We start from the raw sequence: 18,940 nt of genomic DNA, 5'->3' as shown, positions 1-18,940 counted from the left end.
CACCTGTAAAGGGTTAAGAAGCTAAAGGTAACCTCACTGGCACCTGACCAAAATGACCAATGAGGAGACAAGATACTTTCAAAAGCTGGGAGGAGGGAGAGAAACAAAGGGTCTGTGTCTGTCGGTATGCTGCTTTTGCCGGGGATAGAACAGGAATGGAGTCTTAGAACTTTTATTAAGTAATCTAGCTAGGTATGTGTTAGATTATGATTTCTTTAAATGGCTGAGAAAGGAACTGTGCTGAAGAGAATGACTATTCCTGTCTGTGTGTCTTTTTTGTAACTTAAGGTTTTGCCTAGAGGGATTCTCTATGTTTTGAATCTGATTACCCTGTAAGGTATCTACCATCCTGATTTTACAGAGGGGATTTCTTTACTTCAATTAAAAGTCTTCTTGTAAGAAAACTGAATGCTTTTTCATTGTTCTCAGATCCAAGGGTTTGGGTCTGTGGTCACCTATGCAAATTGGTGAGGATTTTTACCAAACCTTTCCCAAGAAGTGGGGTGCAAGGGTTGGGAGGATTTCGGGTGGAAAGAAGTGTCCAAACTACGTTTCCCAGTAAACCCAGTTAGAGTTTGGTGGTGGCAGTGGAGATCCAGGGACAAAGGATAAAATTAATTTGTACCTTGGGGAAGTTTTAACCTAAGCTGGTGAAAGTAAGCTTAGGAGGTTTTCATGCAGGTCCCCACATCTGTACCCTAGAGTTCAGAGTGGGCTCTTTGACATTCAGGAATAGGTTGGATAACACTTTGATGAATCTGGAAGTTACAAGGTGAACAAATACCAAGAAACCTTCCACAGCAGAATGAAATACTGTGATGGCTCCTAGGTAAACTTTAATGGAACTCAAAAGAGATCTCTTTGCTTTAGAGTGAAAAGTTATTCTTAGAATCTCCAAGAGAGTCACGTCAACAGGAAATAGGTGATGGTGAGTGTACCAGTGGTAAAATCTTTTCCATTCCCAAAGGTATGTTTTTCTGGTGGATGTCTTTCTATTGTTCAACTGGACGTCTTGAACCTCTCTGGAACAGGAAATACCGTCCTCTGAGTCAGAGTGGACTGGGGTGACAAACATTCCCCAAATCCTTAGTGGGAAGAATAGGCATCATTGGGAGATAGCTGGCTAGGAGAAGAGACAGAATAGGTGGAAAAACCACATCTGTCTCAGCCAGGTTAGTGAGATCAAGATTACAGTGGCTTTGTCCACTCTAATTTTTTTTAGAACCCTGAGGACTTGAGGCATTGGAGGAAAGTTATAGAGGACACTTCTTCACCAAGAAAGGAGGAATGTGTCCCAAAGGGGACGGTGACCAAGACGTCCCCTCAAGCAGAATTTCACACATTTCTGGTTGACAGCAACAGCGAAAAGGTCTATGTTCAGAAAACCCCAGGTAAGGAATATCTGCCTGAGATGGAACTGTCAAGTTCCCACGCCTGATCTTGGGTGAACTGTCTGCTGAGATCTTTGGGTATAGTGTTGGAGGCCAGACAAACCAACTGCTAAGATAAGGATTCACTGGGCTCTGTATTAGTTCCATCCCTGAGAGTTTATGAACAGAGGGAAGAGGATCTTTTCAATTTATGTAGTACATACTGTGCCACCTCACTTTTGTAAACACATTGAGTGTGACAGAGTGTCCAACAGGGAGGACTCAATACTGATAGAGGGTCATGACCTATGAAAAAGCATAGGAATATCTTGTGAGAGGGATTTACCACAACAAGAAAGTACATGTCTTGAACGTTGATGGTCATGAAATAGTCTCCCAGATCCAGGGATGGAATACCAGCTGTAAGTATTACCATCTTGAATTTCTGTACCTTGATAAAGGTATTCAGCATCCTGAGATCTTTAATTGGCCCTTGTTTTTGGAAACCAGAAAGTATTGAGTGGAAACTGCTTCCAAGGCTTCTAAGCAGAGGAGGGACAGAACCTCTTGCCTCTTGAGATGGCCTCTGAAAAAGGATGGGGAAGGAGGGTGGGAGGAATGGATGCAGTGAAAATGGATGGAGTAGCCTGATGTTATAATCTCCAAGATTTGACCTCCAAACTCCATCTGTTGGAGGTCATATGCTCCCATGAGCTGTGGAAATGGGAGAGACAATCCCCAAAAGGTAGGTGAGGGCAGAGTGGTACAGCACTGGATCTGGATTGCAGTGGTGTTCGTGGCCATCAACCAAGGTATCAAAATCAATACTTTGCAGATGATGGCTGCTGCATCGATCCAGGTGCAGTGGTTGAGAACTTTCTCCTTTTGATTCTGGGTTTCTGGCACCATATTGTAGGTGGGAAACTGGGCTGGGAGAGATCTCCGAGCTTTCTGAGACCAGTTAAATCTCCTCTTATTTGCAGGTGTATATATGTCCAGTGAGTGAAGAGTCACCCTAGAGTCATTCCGAGAATGTAGGGAGTCATCAGTGGATTTGCCAAATAATTTAAGACCACTAAGGGGAGGTCCTTTATAGTGTTCTGAACTTTATGTGGAAATCCTGAAGATTACAGCCATAAGGCTCAGCGCGTGACTACAGCTGTGGAGATGGAGCAGGCTGCTGTGTCAACAGCATTGAGAAAAGCTTGAAAAGTTGTCCTTGCAAGAAGCTGTACCTCTACATCATTCCCTGTACTCGTCTGGGAGAAGTTCAATAAAGGAATAAAATTTGGAATAGATAATTTGGTAATACTTTAATAGAATTGCCTGGTGATTAGCAATTCTGAATTGCAGGGTGGCAGACAAGTAACTGTTGAAACCATGGAGAAAGTGCTTTGGTCATTATCATATGGGGTAATCTTTGAATGTTTTTGCCTTTTGAGTTCATTTACTGCATCCACAACTAAGAAGCTAAAGGTAGACCGGGAAAATAAAAATTCTGAACCGCTAGCTGGAACATAGTACTTTTTGTCTCCCCTCTTAGCTGTTCGGAGGGCAGTGTCAGGGGTCTGCCAAATTGTCTTGTCAGGTTCTAACAATACTTCATTTACAGGAATGGCTACCTTTGCTGAAGGTGATGTGTGAAGAATGTCCAGCAATTTGTGCTGAGTCTCTAGGATATCTGTTAATGGGATCTGAAGAGTGTCTACCACTCTTTTGATCAAAACCTGAAATTGTTTAAATCATCTACTGTATATGGAGGTGGCATAACAGCTTCATTCGGGGATGATGAAATATTCATCCTTGGCATAGCTTCTTCATCAGCTCTCCATTCTTGTTCCTCACAATCACCTTCTGCAGTGGAGACTGCTGAGAGGAAATGGAGGGAATCAAACAGTGCTGACCCTCGGATTCCCTGACAGCACTGAGAACCCTGGAGAACTGCTGGCAGTAAACAGCCAAGGGTCCCAGTGTGGCCACTGTGGAGGACCATAAGAGAATGGGGGAGGCATCCAGGACTGATTGTAACAATGCGCAGAGCAGGTTGAGCTCACCTTAGCTCTGAAGTGTCCCTCAAAGGAGCAGATTCAGATGAGGGTGGTCTACACAGATAATAATAAGACCACTGAATAGAAATCAGAGTCTGAAGAACTCTCATGTGCATAGTCTAATGGAGGAACCGGGAGATGAGAAGTGATGGTTTATCTCTCCATATGCCTGGGTACAGGGGAATCAGGCAGATCCATCAGTAGATGAGGTACTAGAGGTCTGAATGAGTTCAGGAAAGGATACTGAGGTACAACCTGAACTTCTGCAGTGCCAGATGCCATGTCTGCAGCCTACTAGGCTCCCACAATGAGGTCTATGGTACCAACAAAGGTGTGAGAGGTTCCAACAATTGCTAGATGGTCAGTCAAGGTGCCAAAGATGCAGTCAATGTAGCTGGAGGTACCAACTTCTTCAGTGTATGGAGTCCCTGGAGTTTTTACCAGTTCAGTCATGTTTCAATGGTACCGATCGCTTTGGTATGGATCGTCGGGTACTGTGTGATTGAGACAAGCTTGAGGACTTCATTTTAGCATTCTCAGTACTGAGGCAGCTTGAACTATCCATGGAAGCCTTTGAGGAGCCTGGGGTCTCCCGTACAGCAGATCTCTTAGAGGTATTCTCTTCTTGAGGAGATTTAGTACTCATCTTGGTGGACGTCTTTCCCACACCACTTGCAGATCTCTCGGAGGCAGAGGAGGCACTATGGTCACTTGGAAGCCACTGTACTGAGCGGGGAAAAGAGGAGATCCAAGGGAGGACTTCGTCATAAAGTTGAATCGCCCTGTCCCTCCTGAAGCAACTCTTAAAACTAGTGCAGATTTTGCACTTTGAAGACACTTGTGTATTTTGGAGGCAGCAGAGAGAGCATGAGTGGCTGTCACTAACTGGGAAGGAGTCCTGGCAAGTGAGCTAACATTTGAAGCCTGGGACTTAAGCATGCTGCCAAAACAAAACAGTTTTCTTCTAACAGTAGAGAAAGGGAGTGGGAGGCAAAAACCTCCATCAATGGAAAAACTAACCGCCAAAGAAATAAAATATGAAGTAAATAAAAGATTAAAGACTTAATTATAAAATAAAACAAAACTATAAAAGTAACAAATAAGCAGGTATCTGTGAGCACTATGAATGGTCCTCCACTAGCCAGGGAACTCGAGAAGGAATCAAGGGGCAGTTCATCTGTCATTTGAGGCATGAGAATAGCTAGGGAGCATGAACGGATCGAATGAGCACTGCTGCTGAAAATCTCTGATAGAAGGCACCTGGGGTGCATGTGCACCTCAAGTGGAGCACCCACAGAGACACTACTCAAAGAAGAAGAAAGCCTCATATTAGGCTGGACCCAAGACCATCTACCGTCTTCAGGACATGCAGGGGAGCCACAGGCTTTAACGACTGCCAGTTCAAGAGCAAAATAAACAGGTATATAATAGACTGGGGAGAACAGGAGGGAGGGAATCTTGCTTCTGTGAGCTTTGCTCCCTCAAAGACACAACCACAATTCACCACTACACCACCATTTTTAAATAGGTGCAAAGCCAGTATCTAGCAGCCCTCTACTGTCCGCATGGCTTGGAAAGCTACAGCTACTTTTTAATGCATAGTACAAATAAAAGTGAGTTGTTGATACAATTTGTATATTTTATTCACAGAGAATAAGCTAGAATTACTCCTGGTTCTACAACAATTTCTACCACCATAAGCCTTGGCAGAAGGCTCCCAAGAAAGAAAGTCTTCCCAGGACAAGGCTGTAATAGTGGAATGTGTCTGCAAACTCCTTTGCAAAAGGCTCTGAGGTCTTAGTGCAGGTGAAAGTGGGCAGCACTGACAAGAAACAGTGCATACATTTTTTCCCAATAGTTCCTGGTAAAGTCTCCAGGAAGGAATTGAAGCTACTCCCTCTGGTGGTAAATCTAAGAGATAGCAGTGACAGAAATAGCACCTATTGTCTCTTAGGGTGAACCCACCCCTCTGACAAGAAGATTCATGGGCACTGCATGTGTGAGAGTTAATGAACTTAGTTCTGTATATGGAAATGGTACACAGTCCATCTATGCCTCATTCTTTTAAAAACTCAACTGATCGTTGTGACCTCACAGTCACGAATTGCACATTTAATGTTGATATAAAAAGCACAATTTATCTTAGTTCTAATTAAAGAAAAGGGCAGAATCTTATAAAATCATAAATTGTTGGGTATCATCCACAAGCATTTTTGAATTTCAATCTAAGAAGGACCACTCACAATACTATGGACCCCAAACAATTCACAACAAATTTGGCAAGATGTACTGTAATGAATTGTGAGAGTTCCAAATCCGGTTTTTGTTCTACATATGTAGGGCTCAAACAACAGACGATCATAACATGTTAGACATCACAATAGGAGGCATTTCACACAAAGAGAATGAACTCAGACTAAAGCACTTGATTTCACATTTAACCAAAAAAGGGTAAAATACTCATCTTTTAAATTCTCTGTGGTAATAGCATAATACATTAGATGTATGGGGATATGAGTGAATCTCATTCACAAGGAAGTGTCCTTATAATTAAATTGTAGCTTTGTCACGCTTGGGTTGTATAGTATTTACCCCACTGAGATGATTAATTCTATATTTTACAGATATTCAGTGTCTGCTTCATGAGTGTAGGTGTAATGGGTTAAGACTAAAAGGGGTGATTTAAAAAAAACGTGATTTGTGTCAGATTACTTGTGATACAAATAAATATAGGTTATAAGTAAGGCTACGATTTAGTCATGGAGGTCGCGGAAGTCACGGAATCCGTGACTTCCAGCGACCTCCATGACTTCAGCCTGCAGAGGTTGGAATCTGCTGGGGTTCCCTGACGCCTATGGGGGCAGGGAGATGTGGGGTCCACCTGCCACCTCTGGCAGCCCAGGGAGCTCCAAGCCGCCACTGGCTTTGGAGGTACCCTGCAGCTTCCGGCTGCCACAGGCAGCAGGAGAACCCCCAAGCTCCCGGCCACTGTGGACCCCCAGAGCTGTGGACGGTGGGGGTACTGCACAGCTCCTGGCCCCTGTGGGTGGTGGGGGGACCCTCAGAGCTTCTGGGGTACCCCACAGCCCCTAGCTGCTGCAGGCAGCAGAGGCCCCGCAGCTCTCAGCTGCTGTGTAGCTGCCCCGCTGCAGGTGGTGTGGGGACCTGCCTATCCCCATTTTGTCACAGATATTTTTAGTAAAAGTCACGGACAAGTCACAGCTTCCGTGAATTTCTCTTTATTGCTCATGACCTGTCCGTGACTTTTACTAAAAATATCTGTGACAAAATCTTAGCCTTAGTTAGAAGGCATTTGTTCCTGTTGAATTTCTCTCTTACTATAGAAAAGCAAAGCAGATTCTTTCTGAGCCACAACAAAATAGCAGCTGTGGTGCAATTATGACATCTAGTGGCAACCAAGAAGAGAGCAAATGTAAAATATTCAGCTCCAAAATGCCTTGGCTCTTGTATGCAGTGGTGGTGTAGACATGTTGGTCCCAGAGAATTAGAGAGAGAAAGTACATGAGGTAATATCTTTTATTGGACCAAATTCTGTTGGTGAGAGAGACAAGCTCTTGAGCTTACACAGAGTTGTTCTTCTTCAGGTATGGGAAACTTAGAGTGACACAGCTGATTGTTTAGCATAAGTAGTTAACACTTATTTTAAGGGACCACTCAGGGTGAAGTGGCCCATCACACAGGGAGAAAAGGATGGGTGGGAGTGGAAGCAGCTGGAGTGTGGGGGGTTGGTTAGTGGGTTACAGACTTCTATAATAAGCCATAAAACCAGTATCTCTATTCAGGCCATGATTTTTAGTGTCTAGCAGAGTTATACATTTATGCTTCCAAGCTCATCTTTTGAAAGTGCTGTGCAGATTTCCTTTGAGAATGAGGACTGATCGGTCAGTTATAGAGTGATCACTTTGTGAAAAGTGTTCACCCATAGGTGACGGGTTGTTTGTCTTTTATCATTTTCCTGTGAGTTCATTAGAGAGCATAGCGGTTGTCCAGTTTCACCCACATAGTTGTTATTGGGGCATTTAGTGCCCTGGATGAGGTACACCACATGTTGTGATAGGCAAGTATAGGAACCATGGATCTTGAAAGGTGTGTTGTGAAGGGATGTTGATCATTGTAGCAGTGGAGATATGTTTGCATCTGCTGATTTGGCAGGGTCTGGTCCCACTTTGAGTTGGTGTGCTGGCCTGTGGGGAGCTTGCCCCAGATGATGAGTTTGGAGAGGCTGGGGGTTGTTTGAAGGCCAGAAGAGAAGGGTCAGCTGTGTTGCTGTAGCTGTGTCAACTCCAGGATATTAGATAGACAAGGTGGGTAAGGTCATATCTATTATTGGATCAACTTCTGTTGGTGAGAGAGGCTAGCTAGAAGAACTCTGTGTAGCTCAAAAGCTTGTGTCTCACCAACAGAAGTTGGTTAAATTAAAATATATTTCCTCACCCACTTTGTAACTTAGCTTTTGAAAGTAAATCTAGTGTTTGTGAAAGTTGTTAGCCTATTGGCCTTCCTTTTGTGGGTCCCTCCAGAGAACTGACAGTAACCCCCTGCCCACAAAAGAAAAGGCACCAAACACAAATGGGTGTAAACTGACTGAGTGACAAATCAAAAGTGATGTCATGGGGATGCAAAAAATGTGCTAATATGGGACAGCAAGCAGAATATTCCAGACAATGCCCACTGCTCTACTCAGAGTTCCAAGGAGTAACTGGACACCATGCAATGGAATCCTGCCCCGATGTCTGAACAAATGAGGGCAAGGATAATTGTCTCAAAATTACACAGAATCTCCCTGTGACTGACCTTCCTTATTATGGAATTATGTATGGCAAATGGGAACACAAGAAAGTGGTTAACGAGGAGGTACCTGATCTCGGTGGGGTCTTGGATGGGTCAGAAGAGGAAGGGGAGGAAGATGGGGAGAAATACAGCCCGAAACTCAGAAGGGAGTACTGGAGGAGAAGAATAGGGGCTTCTGCCTGGACTTAGGAAGTGTGTGTGTGTTACAGGGTCCTACTCTCACTGCAGAAAGAGTAGGTATCAGGGTACTCTTGTTCTGTGAAGGAATCACCAACTAACTGCCCAGCAGGTTGCAGAACAAGGCTGGAGTGGAGGCACGCCCACAGGGGAATCTTGCTCTCCATGAGAGACTGTCAGGGCCCAAGATAGAGGCCCTGATCTTGGCACAGCAATGGCCCACCCCTCAGTCACAGGCGAGAGGCCACAAAGCAAGCAGCATCAAATGATCAGGACACATGAAACACAAAAGTGTAGGGCTGGTAGTGGGATTAAATGGTTAACAACATTGTGCAAGTGGAGGATACTAATCAGAGAACCACAGATGACACTCACTGCTCTGAGAAAAGTTCACAGGAATCAGTGGATATAGCTCAGTGGAACTCTGCTCAGATATGGAAATGGAGGCATGAAAGAAAAATGGCCCTACAGACCCAGAAATGCTCCCTAGACTTGAGCTTCTAGATGGAAAACTTGGCCAAGGCCAGGAAGAAGTTCTAGAGACACAGTCCACCTTATGCTATCCTGAAGGTGATGAAGCTACACTGTCTGGACCTGTGAATTTAGCAATGTGTTGTTCCATCTAAAGTATCTCTTATGTAAGGGACTTCCACCACTCCACTTTGGAGACTACTCCAAATCCTAACTGATCTTAGTGGTCAGGAAGCTGAAAATCACTGGCAGAGCTAAGAACAGAACCCATGGCCGATGACTACCTTCCCGACCTTTGATTTCTTATAGCTTTTCATACACTATCAAATCAACGTAAGAAAAGTCTTGTGGCTAAATACTAAGTGTAGACCAGGGTCAGGTCTACAATATAACTACCTCATTCAGGGGTGTGAAAAATCCAGAGCCGAGTAATGCCGTTATCCTGACCTAAGCCATGGTGTAGACATTGCTACATCGACAGGAGGGCTTCTCCCATTGACGGAGTTACTGCCCTTGAAGAGGTGAATTAATTATGGCAATGGGAGAAGCTCTCCCATCGGCATAGTAGCATCTTCACTGAAATGATACAGTGGCGCTGCTACAGCATTTTAAGTTGAAGCTTAAACCTGCCCGAGGCACCAGGAGATCTGGATTCTTTAAACAGCCCTGCAACAGACTTCCTTTTGACCTTGGACAAATCACTTAAACTGTCTGTGCTTCAGAATCCCTATTTGTAAGAAAGGGATGAACATGCTTTGCTACCTCATGGTGCTGTTTTCAGGCTTAATTTATTAGTGTTTTTAAAGCACTTTGAAATCCTTTGAAATGGAAAGCACTATATAAAATAGGTGCAAAATATCATATTGTGGTAGTAGCAGCAACCATTAGAATTAAGGCTATATGGTGGTTTCCATTCTAACTCCCTTTTTTCTAATCACTCAAAACATCCTGAATTTTCATTTAGTCAGAACCAGAGCTACTTTACTATAACATCTCCAAGGGAAGCAATTTAAGCAAATGTTATTGAATAATTACTATTGGTGTTTAATGGGAACAGTTTTAGTAGATATGATGCTTGATGGATGCATTCAGCCAGTGCTAAAGGGTTAACTGGTGATTAACCAGATATAATATTCTTAGATCTGGCCTTTTAATACATAAATTACAAAACAATATTTGTACTACACAACATTCAGATCTTGCTTTAGATTTTCAAAGCATTGTATAAAACAAGAGATAATTAATTAGCAATTAAAATTTAATTGCATTGTGTTATAATTGTTTGTTCAGCATGCTGATTGCCTTGGCAAGAGGCGTCATACAAATACAATTACTGGTCTTCATTTTGCAGCTGCTCCACAGGAAAAACTCCCATTTATTTCAATGAAAGTTTTGCCTGCAGTGCAGCTGCAGAATCAGGCACTAAGAAAAAAAGAACAAAGGGATAAAGCAAATAAAGGGGAAAAAACAGAGAGATCATTTTTTAATTCTTGCAATTTATGTAATATAGTTCCTTGTCTCATTTTAACTACTTTCAGATGGCTATTCCCTTAAGTGGGGCAGCTATATAGTCAGTAAGAAAGACTAATTAAAGGATTGTTAGTGATTTAATATCTTAAATCGTTTTTATGTTAGCAATTCAGTTTTCTTTTAAGGGATACACACATTATAGGTGTAACACAGAGGTGATAAAGGTATCAGGGCAGATCCTCAGTGGATATAAATTGTCATAGTTCCATTGAAGTCAATAGAACGGTGACCAAATACACCAGCTGAGGATCTGTCTCACTGATTGATATATGAATGTTTTATACAAAATGAGAAAGAATATCTCAGCAAAGAGATAAAACCCCTGTAGACAGTCAAAAATGAACCAAGCAACTCCACAACCCCACCCCTATTTGTCCCAATATCAAACAATTAAAACACTGTAGGAGCTTATTGAGGGATGAGGGGGAAAGGTTAAGAACTGACTCAATCATGGTCTAAATATATCTACAAAGGAAGACTATATCTGGCAGAAGAGGACTTATTAACCTCGCAGGAAAAGATATAACTAAATCCAGTGGTTGGAAGTTGAAGGTACACACATTCATAGTGGAAATAAGGCACATATTTTTTAATACTGAGAGTAATTAACCATTGGAACAACTTACTAAGGGATCGGGTGGATTCTCATTCACTTGTAATCTTTAAATCAAAACTGGATGTCTCTCTAAAAGATATGGACTAGTTCAACCACACATTATTGACCATGGTGGAGGAATTACAGGATGAAACGGTGTCTTTGTTATGATGATCACAATGGTCCTTTCTGGCCTTAAAATCAACAAATTAAGACAATCAATACACCATTTTCTTTCAGAACACGGGAGGCCTGGCCCAGAACCAGCCGCAGCCAGGGCAGCACGCCCTGCATGCAGCTGTGGCCGGGAAGGCCGGGCAGCCCAGCCCAAACCCTGTCATGGGGAGCCCCAGCCCTGAGCCTCTCATCCCCAGACCCCCACACACCAAGCCTCACCCCCCACACAAACCCAGAATTCCCCCCCACAAACCCCTACTCCCCTGCATCCAGCCCTCCCTGCTGAGCCCCTCCCCCCTGTATCTGGACCCCGCCCCTGCTGAGCCCAATCTCCCTGCACCTGGACACCCGTCCTCCCTGCCGATCCTATCGCCTGCATCAGGACCTCTACCCCTGTACCCAGACCCCTCCTACTGAACCCCAACCACCTTTACCTGGACCCCTCAGCAGAATCCCATTCCCCCTCCACCCAGAACCCCCCCAACAACCCCTCCTGTGCATCCAGATTCCCACCTACACCTGGACCCCCTCACTGAGCCGTCCGTACCCAGATTACCCCCCACACAACCCTCTCAACCCAGACCTGGATCGCCACACACACTAAGACCCTCCACACTTGGATCCTGCCAAGCTGAGTCTGCCTATCCACACCTGGTGCACCTGGCACAGAGGGACAGGACCCTGGGATGTTTCTGGTGCAGGCTCAGCCCTTGTGCTGTGTCAGGGTTGAGTGCAGCCTTACTGCCAAGTCCATGTCCCGTGAGTAAGAGGGCTGCAGGGTGATCTCCCACCTCCTTACAGCCAGTGTCCTGTGCTCCCCACTGCCATGCTGGAGCCTCCACATTTATTTCTTGACAAATAAAATGTGCAGAATTTTAAAATATTGTGCACAGATTCAGAATTTTTATTTTTTTGGCACAGAACTCCCTCAGGAGTATTATGTAATGTCACGATTATGCAGTGTCTTTATCAAATAGAAATATTTCTCATACCATTCCCACAATTATGTCATCTATCATTCCATCATCTATCTTATGTTCTCTTCGTAAATTGTTCCGGAGGACAGAGACAAAAGAGTTTCATATTACTTTACTTTTCAGTATCCAAAAATATATCTAGATTTGACCATTCAACATATACACACAAATTGTAAACCTAACAGTAAAGGCAAAATAACTTTTTGCTGGTTCCATGGAAAATGAGAAATAGTGACTTTCCTCTAGAAACTGCTGTATGATTCCATTGGACCAAAAGACCTCTAAAAAAAAAAAAAAAAAGAAAAAGAAGAAAAAAATCCGGGGGGGGGGGGCAATGTTAGAGCCTTTCACCATTCCTGTGAAATGTTACACTACTTTTCCTGGTAGACTAATGATGCAGCTTGTGTAGTCCCCCGAGTTGGTGGCCTAATCATTCATGAACAATAATATAGCGTAAAGCACTACAGTTCCCATTAGCCACCTATACTAGTCTTCAAGAAATAAAACATTATGGAGACCCCTCAATATTGTTTTGTTAAGTAATCAAAAATAAACTTCATATGAGTTATATAAGCGTTTGTTCAGAACTGTGTATTTTAATTTTTCCCACATAAATCCAAATATTCCTGGATAGACAAAGCGCTGATGCACAGCCACACCGATAAGTACTTCAGAATGCTAGGGAATTTTGATTGTTGGATTGGCTCAGGAAAATATTCATTATCAATTTTTTTTCCTTAAAAGAAATATTTTTAAATACATTATGAAAGTCTAGAAGTCATTTGGTTTAATCTAATTTAGTATTTTCCAGGCCTATGTTCAGTATGTGCACCACTGGAATATTTCAGCTTCTGCCTTCAACATACTCATGACATAATGTTATAGAGAAGGATTTACATTAATCTATAGATGGAATTAGGCAGATACAAATTCTAAAAAAGTGAAGTTTACCCACTGAAAACTATAGTTTCTTATTACCCCCCAAAGTAGCCATTCGATATCGCAATAAGAACTAGGGAAAAGCAACATATAGACTTTCTATATCCATTATATGAGAGGCAGCATTCCGAACTATTCAGTTCAGCTAAACAAGAGCTCCCAGTCTGACGCTGTGACCAAAAGGGATAACACAATTCTTGGATGCATAAGCAGGGGAATCTTGAGTAGGAGTAGAGAGGTTATTTTACATCTGTATTTGGTACTGATGTGACCTCTCCTGGAATACTGTGTCCAGTTCAGGTGTCCATAATTCAAGAAGGATGTTGAAAAATTGGAGAGGGCTCTGAGAAGAGCCATGAGAATGATTACAGTATTAAGAAAGTATAATAGTGATAGACTCAAGGAGCTCAATCTATACACCTAACCATAGGGTATGCCTACACTGCAAAAAAAACACCTACAGCAGTGAGTCTCAGAATCCAGGTCTACACACTGGGGCTCACACTATGGTGCTAAACACAGCAGCCTAGACATTCCCACTCAGGCTAGAGCTCTGGATCTGAAACCCAGCAAGAGGGGTGGGTCTCAGAACCCAAGCTTCAGCCTAAGCAGGAACATCTGCACTGCTATTTTTAACACTGTAGCACAAGACCTGCAAGCCCAAGTCTAGAGACCCGAGCTCTGAGACTCACTGCCGGCGGTGTTTCAGTTTTTTGTTGGTTCCCCCCACCCAGCATAAAGATACCCAGAGAGAAGCTTAAAGGATGACTTGATTACAGTCTTTAAGTACCTACTTGAGGAACAAATATTCAATAAATATTCAATATTCAATAGCCAATAAATGGGCTCTTCAAGCTAGCAGAGGAAGATATAATACAATCTAATGGTTGGAAGTCAAAGCTAGACATATTCAGACTGGAAATCAAAGGTAAATTTTTAACAGTGAGGGTTATTAACCACTGAAACAATTTGCCAATGATCGTGGTGGATGCTTCATTACTAACAACTTTTAAATCAAGACTGGATGTTTTTCTAAAAGATCTGCTCTAGGATCTGTTTGGGGGAAGCTGTATGGGAGGTCAGACTAGATCGATACAATGGTCCCTTCTGGACTTGAAATCTATGAATCTATCTAACTACGAATCTAGGAATATGAGTCAGGAAAAAGGGCAACCCATTTCTGACAGTGATGTCTTCTGTGGTATTGGGCAAGTAACAATCTTTTTGTGCCTCAGTTCCACATATGTAAAAAGAAGAAAATAATATTTACCAAGGAATACTTCCTTCACTGGCTTAATCAATTCATATTTGTGAAGAATTTTGAGATCCTGTGATTAAAAAGTCTTACACAACTATTATATTGTTATATATTTAGCAATAGAAAGTGCTAAACTTAACCAACCTTTATAAAAATATCGTATAACTGATTGCATAATTGCAACACTCTGGGCTTGATTTGGGGTGGAGGAACTTCTTTAATATCTCCATTTAAGTGTCTGTGAAGTACTACAGAAAATTTTCAATACAAATATTTTTACATCAAAATCACACACCTGAGACATGCTAAAAGAGAGGTGCCCAAAGTTAGCTCAAATGCAAGAAGGCAGATGGCATTGGCACTTTGCCAACAATATAACAGCTGCATCTAACTGATATAAAATTAATATTATTACAGCTGTTTTCATCCTTTATACGAAACTGTGGCCTATAGCAATAATAGGTCTCATTATGTAATTCTCCATCCTTGGCTCAACTGCTCCCCCTGAGGTAGCCACATACTGGATAGTCTCTGCATGTCATAGTTCCATAGTTAAGATGAAGGTGGTGGCAGATTGCAAATATATTAGTTTTGGGGCCACATCTGATCCATAAATTACCCTTTGGACATTGCTAGATTAATGCTCACATTCTCTAATCCAAGGAGCACCAGGAGTGGGATTGTCGTCATTCCGCCCTGGATCCATTCCTCCAGAGATACTGTGCCATCATGGTCATAATCAATTTCTTCCATCATTTCATGAAGGATCTGTAGATTTAAAAGCAAAAACAAACAAAAACCTATAAATTGGATGTTCTAAGAAAACAAAAATATGTATTAACCCTGAGCCACCCACTTTCTGAAGGAAAAAGCAAAGTAAAATGTATCCTATGTGGCAACTTTGGAAGAAATGTATTTAAAGTCATTTTACCCCTCACCTCGCCCCCAAACCATACTTAGGTCCTTATTAGAACTGGTAAAACTTTTTTTTTCAATTAAAAAAGCACATTTAAAATATTTTTGTGGAAATTTTTTTCAACATTTTCAAATTTTGAAACAAAAAAAATTAAATACCCCAATTTTTTCATTGACCCTTGTATTTTCTGTATTCCCCTCCCTCTTTCCTCCATTTTGTTTTGGTTGGGGGGAAGCAAATAAATAAACAGGCAAATAATGGAGACAGGGAACCGGAAATATTATATTTTCCAGTTTTCAGCAAAAACTTCAAGAAAATGATTTTTTTTTTGTGACACACTCTTACTATTTTTATTCAGCTCTAGAAGTGACATTATATATCATAGTTTCATATTACCATCCTTGTAGCGTTACAGATTCTTAGAGTTCTATGGAAAGATAAAGCTTAGGGAAAAAATTCACCCTGAGTCAAGGGTAGCACAAGGCCATATGCATCACTTAAATTCTGTTTTTATGGCTTCCGATTTTAGCTTTTGACTGATAAGCACCAATAAAACACCACCAATAAAAACAAATTAAAAAATTAAATCAATGTTTAGCTAATAAATCCAAGAAAAACACCAGAAATGGTTGCTTGCATTTAAGGGTTTGTGTACATGGAGCAGTAATGCAGACTATGGAGTGGGTCATGGAGATTTCTAAAGTGCAGTTTGGGGCCCATTGTACTAGGTGTGCTGTACACAGATGATAGTTCCTGCCCCTCATGGGTTTTGGGTAGATATGTGCCAGGCACACTGAGAAGGTGAATTACTAAATGTAATGGTGAGAAAGCCTTAAACTTCAGTGGAGGGCATATATTTCAGACTTATGACCATGGTGCTACGTTGTCCTCACTGGAAAAAAGATTAGGAAAGGGCTGAATGCCAGCCCCAGAAAGAAGCAACAACTATTATTATTTTTAGTACTCAATATATGTATTAATATCACAGATATTCATGGGACATTACAGAATGTTTTCCAAAATTAATTGCATCAATGATCTGACAAAATACTTACTGGACTGAGTTCAGTGACATCCCATTCAAGATATTCTGCAACATGCATCATTTGAGTGATGATATTTTCTAGCTCCTAGGCAGGAAAAAAGAACAAAGATGTTTTAATGCAGTACCATACTGGCCGATTTTCTTACAATTCAGATATATAGTTTATAATTGTTTTAATATAGACTGACAGCGTATTTGGATGCATCATCTCTACGGATGAAAATATTAAATTTATATTTTAACAAAACCATTTAAACATCAAACCATTTAATACATCAAAGTATAAGGTAAAAATATTCAATCAGCAGTTATATGATATATATTTGAATATCAATATAATTACTAACAGAAGTTAAAATCAGAAATAAATATCCATTGGAGACTCCATTAAGCAGAATAAAAGGATTACTTTTAATTGTTTTAAGAAGGGAATATTTTAGGGTGAGGTTTGTGTGTGTGTATATGTTTGGCCTTGGAGAAAGAAAATCTTTCATTGAAAAAGGAGGACCTGAACTCACATTTTGCAGGTTGCTTTGGTCAGGTATAACTTATGCTCATCACTTAACTGGGATGATTTGTGCTGTTGGAAGCGAGACTAGTAAGGATTGGCTCTCACTGAACCATCTTCTTTCAAATTTGCGGTGTTATCTCCACCGTGCTGATTTCAGTTCCACAAAATGTCATTAATTTAAATCCACGGGTTTGGTTCATCAAGGTATGCTTGAGTGTTTCAGGATCACAGGAACTTACTGTATGCAAATGATATTTTAATATTTTTGGGTAATGTATATTATGCAGATATGGATATGTTTTAATGTAATTGTAAGTTTGGTACACTTCCATTTAGATATTTGTACAAACCTGGGGGCAAATCCTCAACTACTGTAAACTGAAATCAATGGAGCTATGACAGTTTACACCAGCTAAGAATCTGCCCCTTTGCTCTAGGTTCAGCACTCAGGCCCAGTATAAATTGCATCCATAAGAAAAGCATGCATGTCGGGGCGGGGGGGCGGGGAGGAGGGGACACATTCAGGCCTTCTTCACTACTGCTCTCAAACTGAGTGCAAGTGAATATATACTATTATTACAATTATTTCTATGGGGCCTTTATTTTCAAAGGGGCTGAGGACTCAACTCCAGTTGCAGTCCAAGTTGTCAGTACTTCAGAAAATGGCCATAATGTGAAAGGCTCAACAAAAATGGCATTATTTTGCAACATTATTCAAACCCCCAGAGTTCCTATAACCGCCTCCCTCGCCACCGCCACCACCACTTCCTACACGTGCAGCCAACAAGTAATGCCAGCAAGGAAGGGCACACAGGGGTTCAAGGAACACACACTTAAAGATACTATGCTTTCTGACCTCAGATTCCTCCTGGAATGCATCTATGGAGTGTGTATTCCATGGGTTTTAGGGGAGCTAGGAATAAGGTACAAAAGTTGTACCATGCTTACCCTCCTTTTTTCTTTCTTATGAACAAGAGGCAACCTGAATTTGGCCACAAAATTTTTGAAACAAACTCTCAAACACTGGCATCAAAGTTGCACCTGCAAAATACATACACACAAAATCAGTAGTTGTGCATGCAACTGGATGCATGCTTGGATGCACAACTGCTCACATACACACACAATGGGAGCTACTCATGGTGATTTTACAGGCACACTTTAGATGTCAATGTTTGAAAGAGTTCCCGTCAATATTTTTCTGCAGTTATTTCTGTTTTCTGCAGAACCCAACTCAGTGAAGGCTCTCTAATCCTCTCTCCAGCCTCTTGTTTTGTGTGCGTGTGCTTGAAAAAGCTTACAAGAACAAGGCGGAAGAAATAGTGTGGAGAAACAAGGACACTGCATTCCTGAATAATCTTACTTTTGCTTAGTCCTTAAAATGTGGACTTTAAAATGTGATTTTTACATTCCAAAAACTCTTCACATTGTCATAATTAAAATTTTTATTAACATCCAAGAGTGCTTTAATAATCCTTTATGAAGGGTGATGTTTTAATCAGGGATAGAATTTCTTCTGAGTTAAATTTAAAGATCAACTGTATATCATGTTCTGACCTGTATATTAGCATTGGGCACCACAACTTCTCTCCTTTGAGCTGTCACTGATCCTTACTTAATTTAATGAAAGGCATATTTAAATTGGTTCTCTCTTCTGAATTGTGGTAACATGGTGTTCGCCCACTGGAAAATGTGTGTTCATATCACTGAGTCAAATCCACTCCAGCACATAAAGTCTGAGTAGGTAAGTGGAGGAGAGGGGAGTGTAACACAGCTGGGGAGATGAAATCTAACCCTACAACCACTGTTACAGCCTGTGAACTGAAATAAGAAAATAGAACCTCTTCACATTCATTCTACAGGATGCTAGAAGCTTTGAGAAACTAATCTACCTTCTATCCCTTATGCATTAGTTGGCTGATATTTGTTAAAACCCCCTGTTGCCTAGAACACTATCAGTGCCAGTTTAAGTATATGTATATCCCCTTACCTTCTTTCCTCCTATATGCCAATCTCTCTCTTTTCTCTCCCCGCTTTTTTCAGGGGGGTGGGGGGAAGTGGAGGAAGCAAAAGACAAAGATGCCTGCCTTATCCCCATTTCCAATAATTTGCGA

The 18,940-nt window shown here is 41.6% G+C and overlaps 1 protein-coding gene across 5 annotated transcripts in view; it reads right to left on the bottom strand.

The window, feature by feature from the left end:
- DGKB (diacylglycerol kinase beta) overlaps nt 1-18,940 on the bottom strand; it is a 510,469-nt gene that overhangs the window by 337,928 nt on the left and 153,601 nt on the right. For 4 of the 5 annotated variants that reach the window (XM_073333812.1, XM_073333808.1, XM_073333809.1 and 1 more), the window contains 2 exons: nt 16,326-16,400; nt 15,003-15,122 (listed from right to left, as the gene is read on the bottom strand). In XM_073333812.1, the coding sequence (XP_073189913.1) occupies nt 15,003-15,122; nt 16,326-16,400 (195 nt within the window). Of the gene's footprint in view, nt 1-15,002; nt 15,123-16,325; nt 16,401-18,816; nt 18,845-18,940 lie in introns of those variants that run through there. The other variant, XM_073333811.1, reaches the window with a different exon arrangement.

The sequence above is a fragment of the Lepidochelys kempii genome, chromosome 2 (assembly GCF_965140265.1).
Source record: "Lepidochelys kempii isolate rLepKem1 chromosome 2, rLepKem1.hap2, whole genome shotgun sequence".
NCBI lineage: Eukaryota > Metazoa > Chordata > Testudines > Cheloniidae > Lepidochelys > Lepidochelys kempii.
The sequence above is the reverse complement of the archived record's forward strand: the minus strand, read 5'-3'. Positions and strand labels throughout refer to the sequence as shown.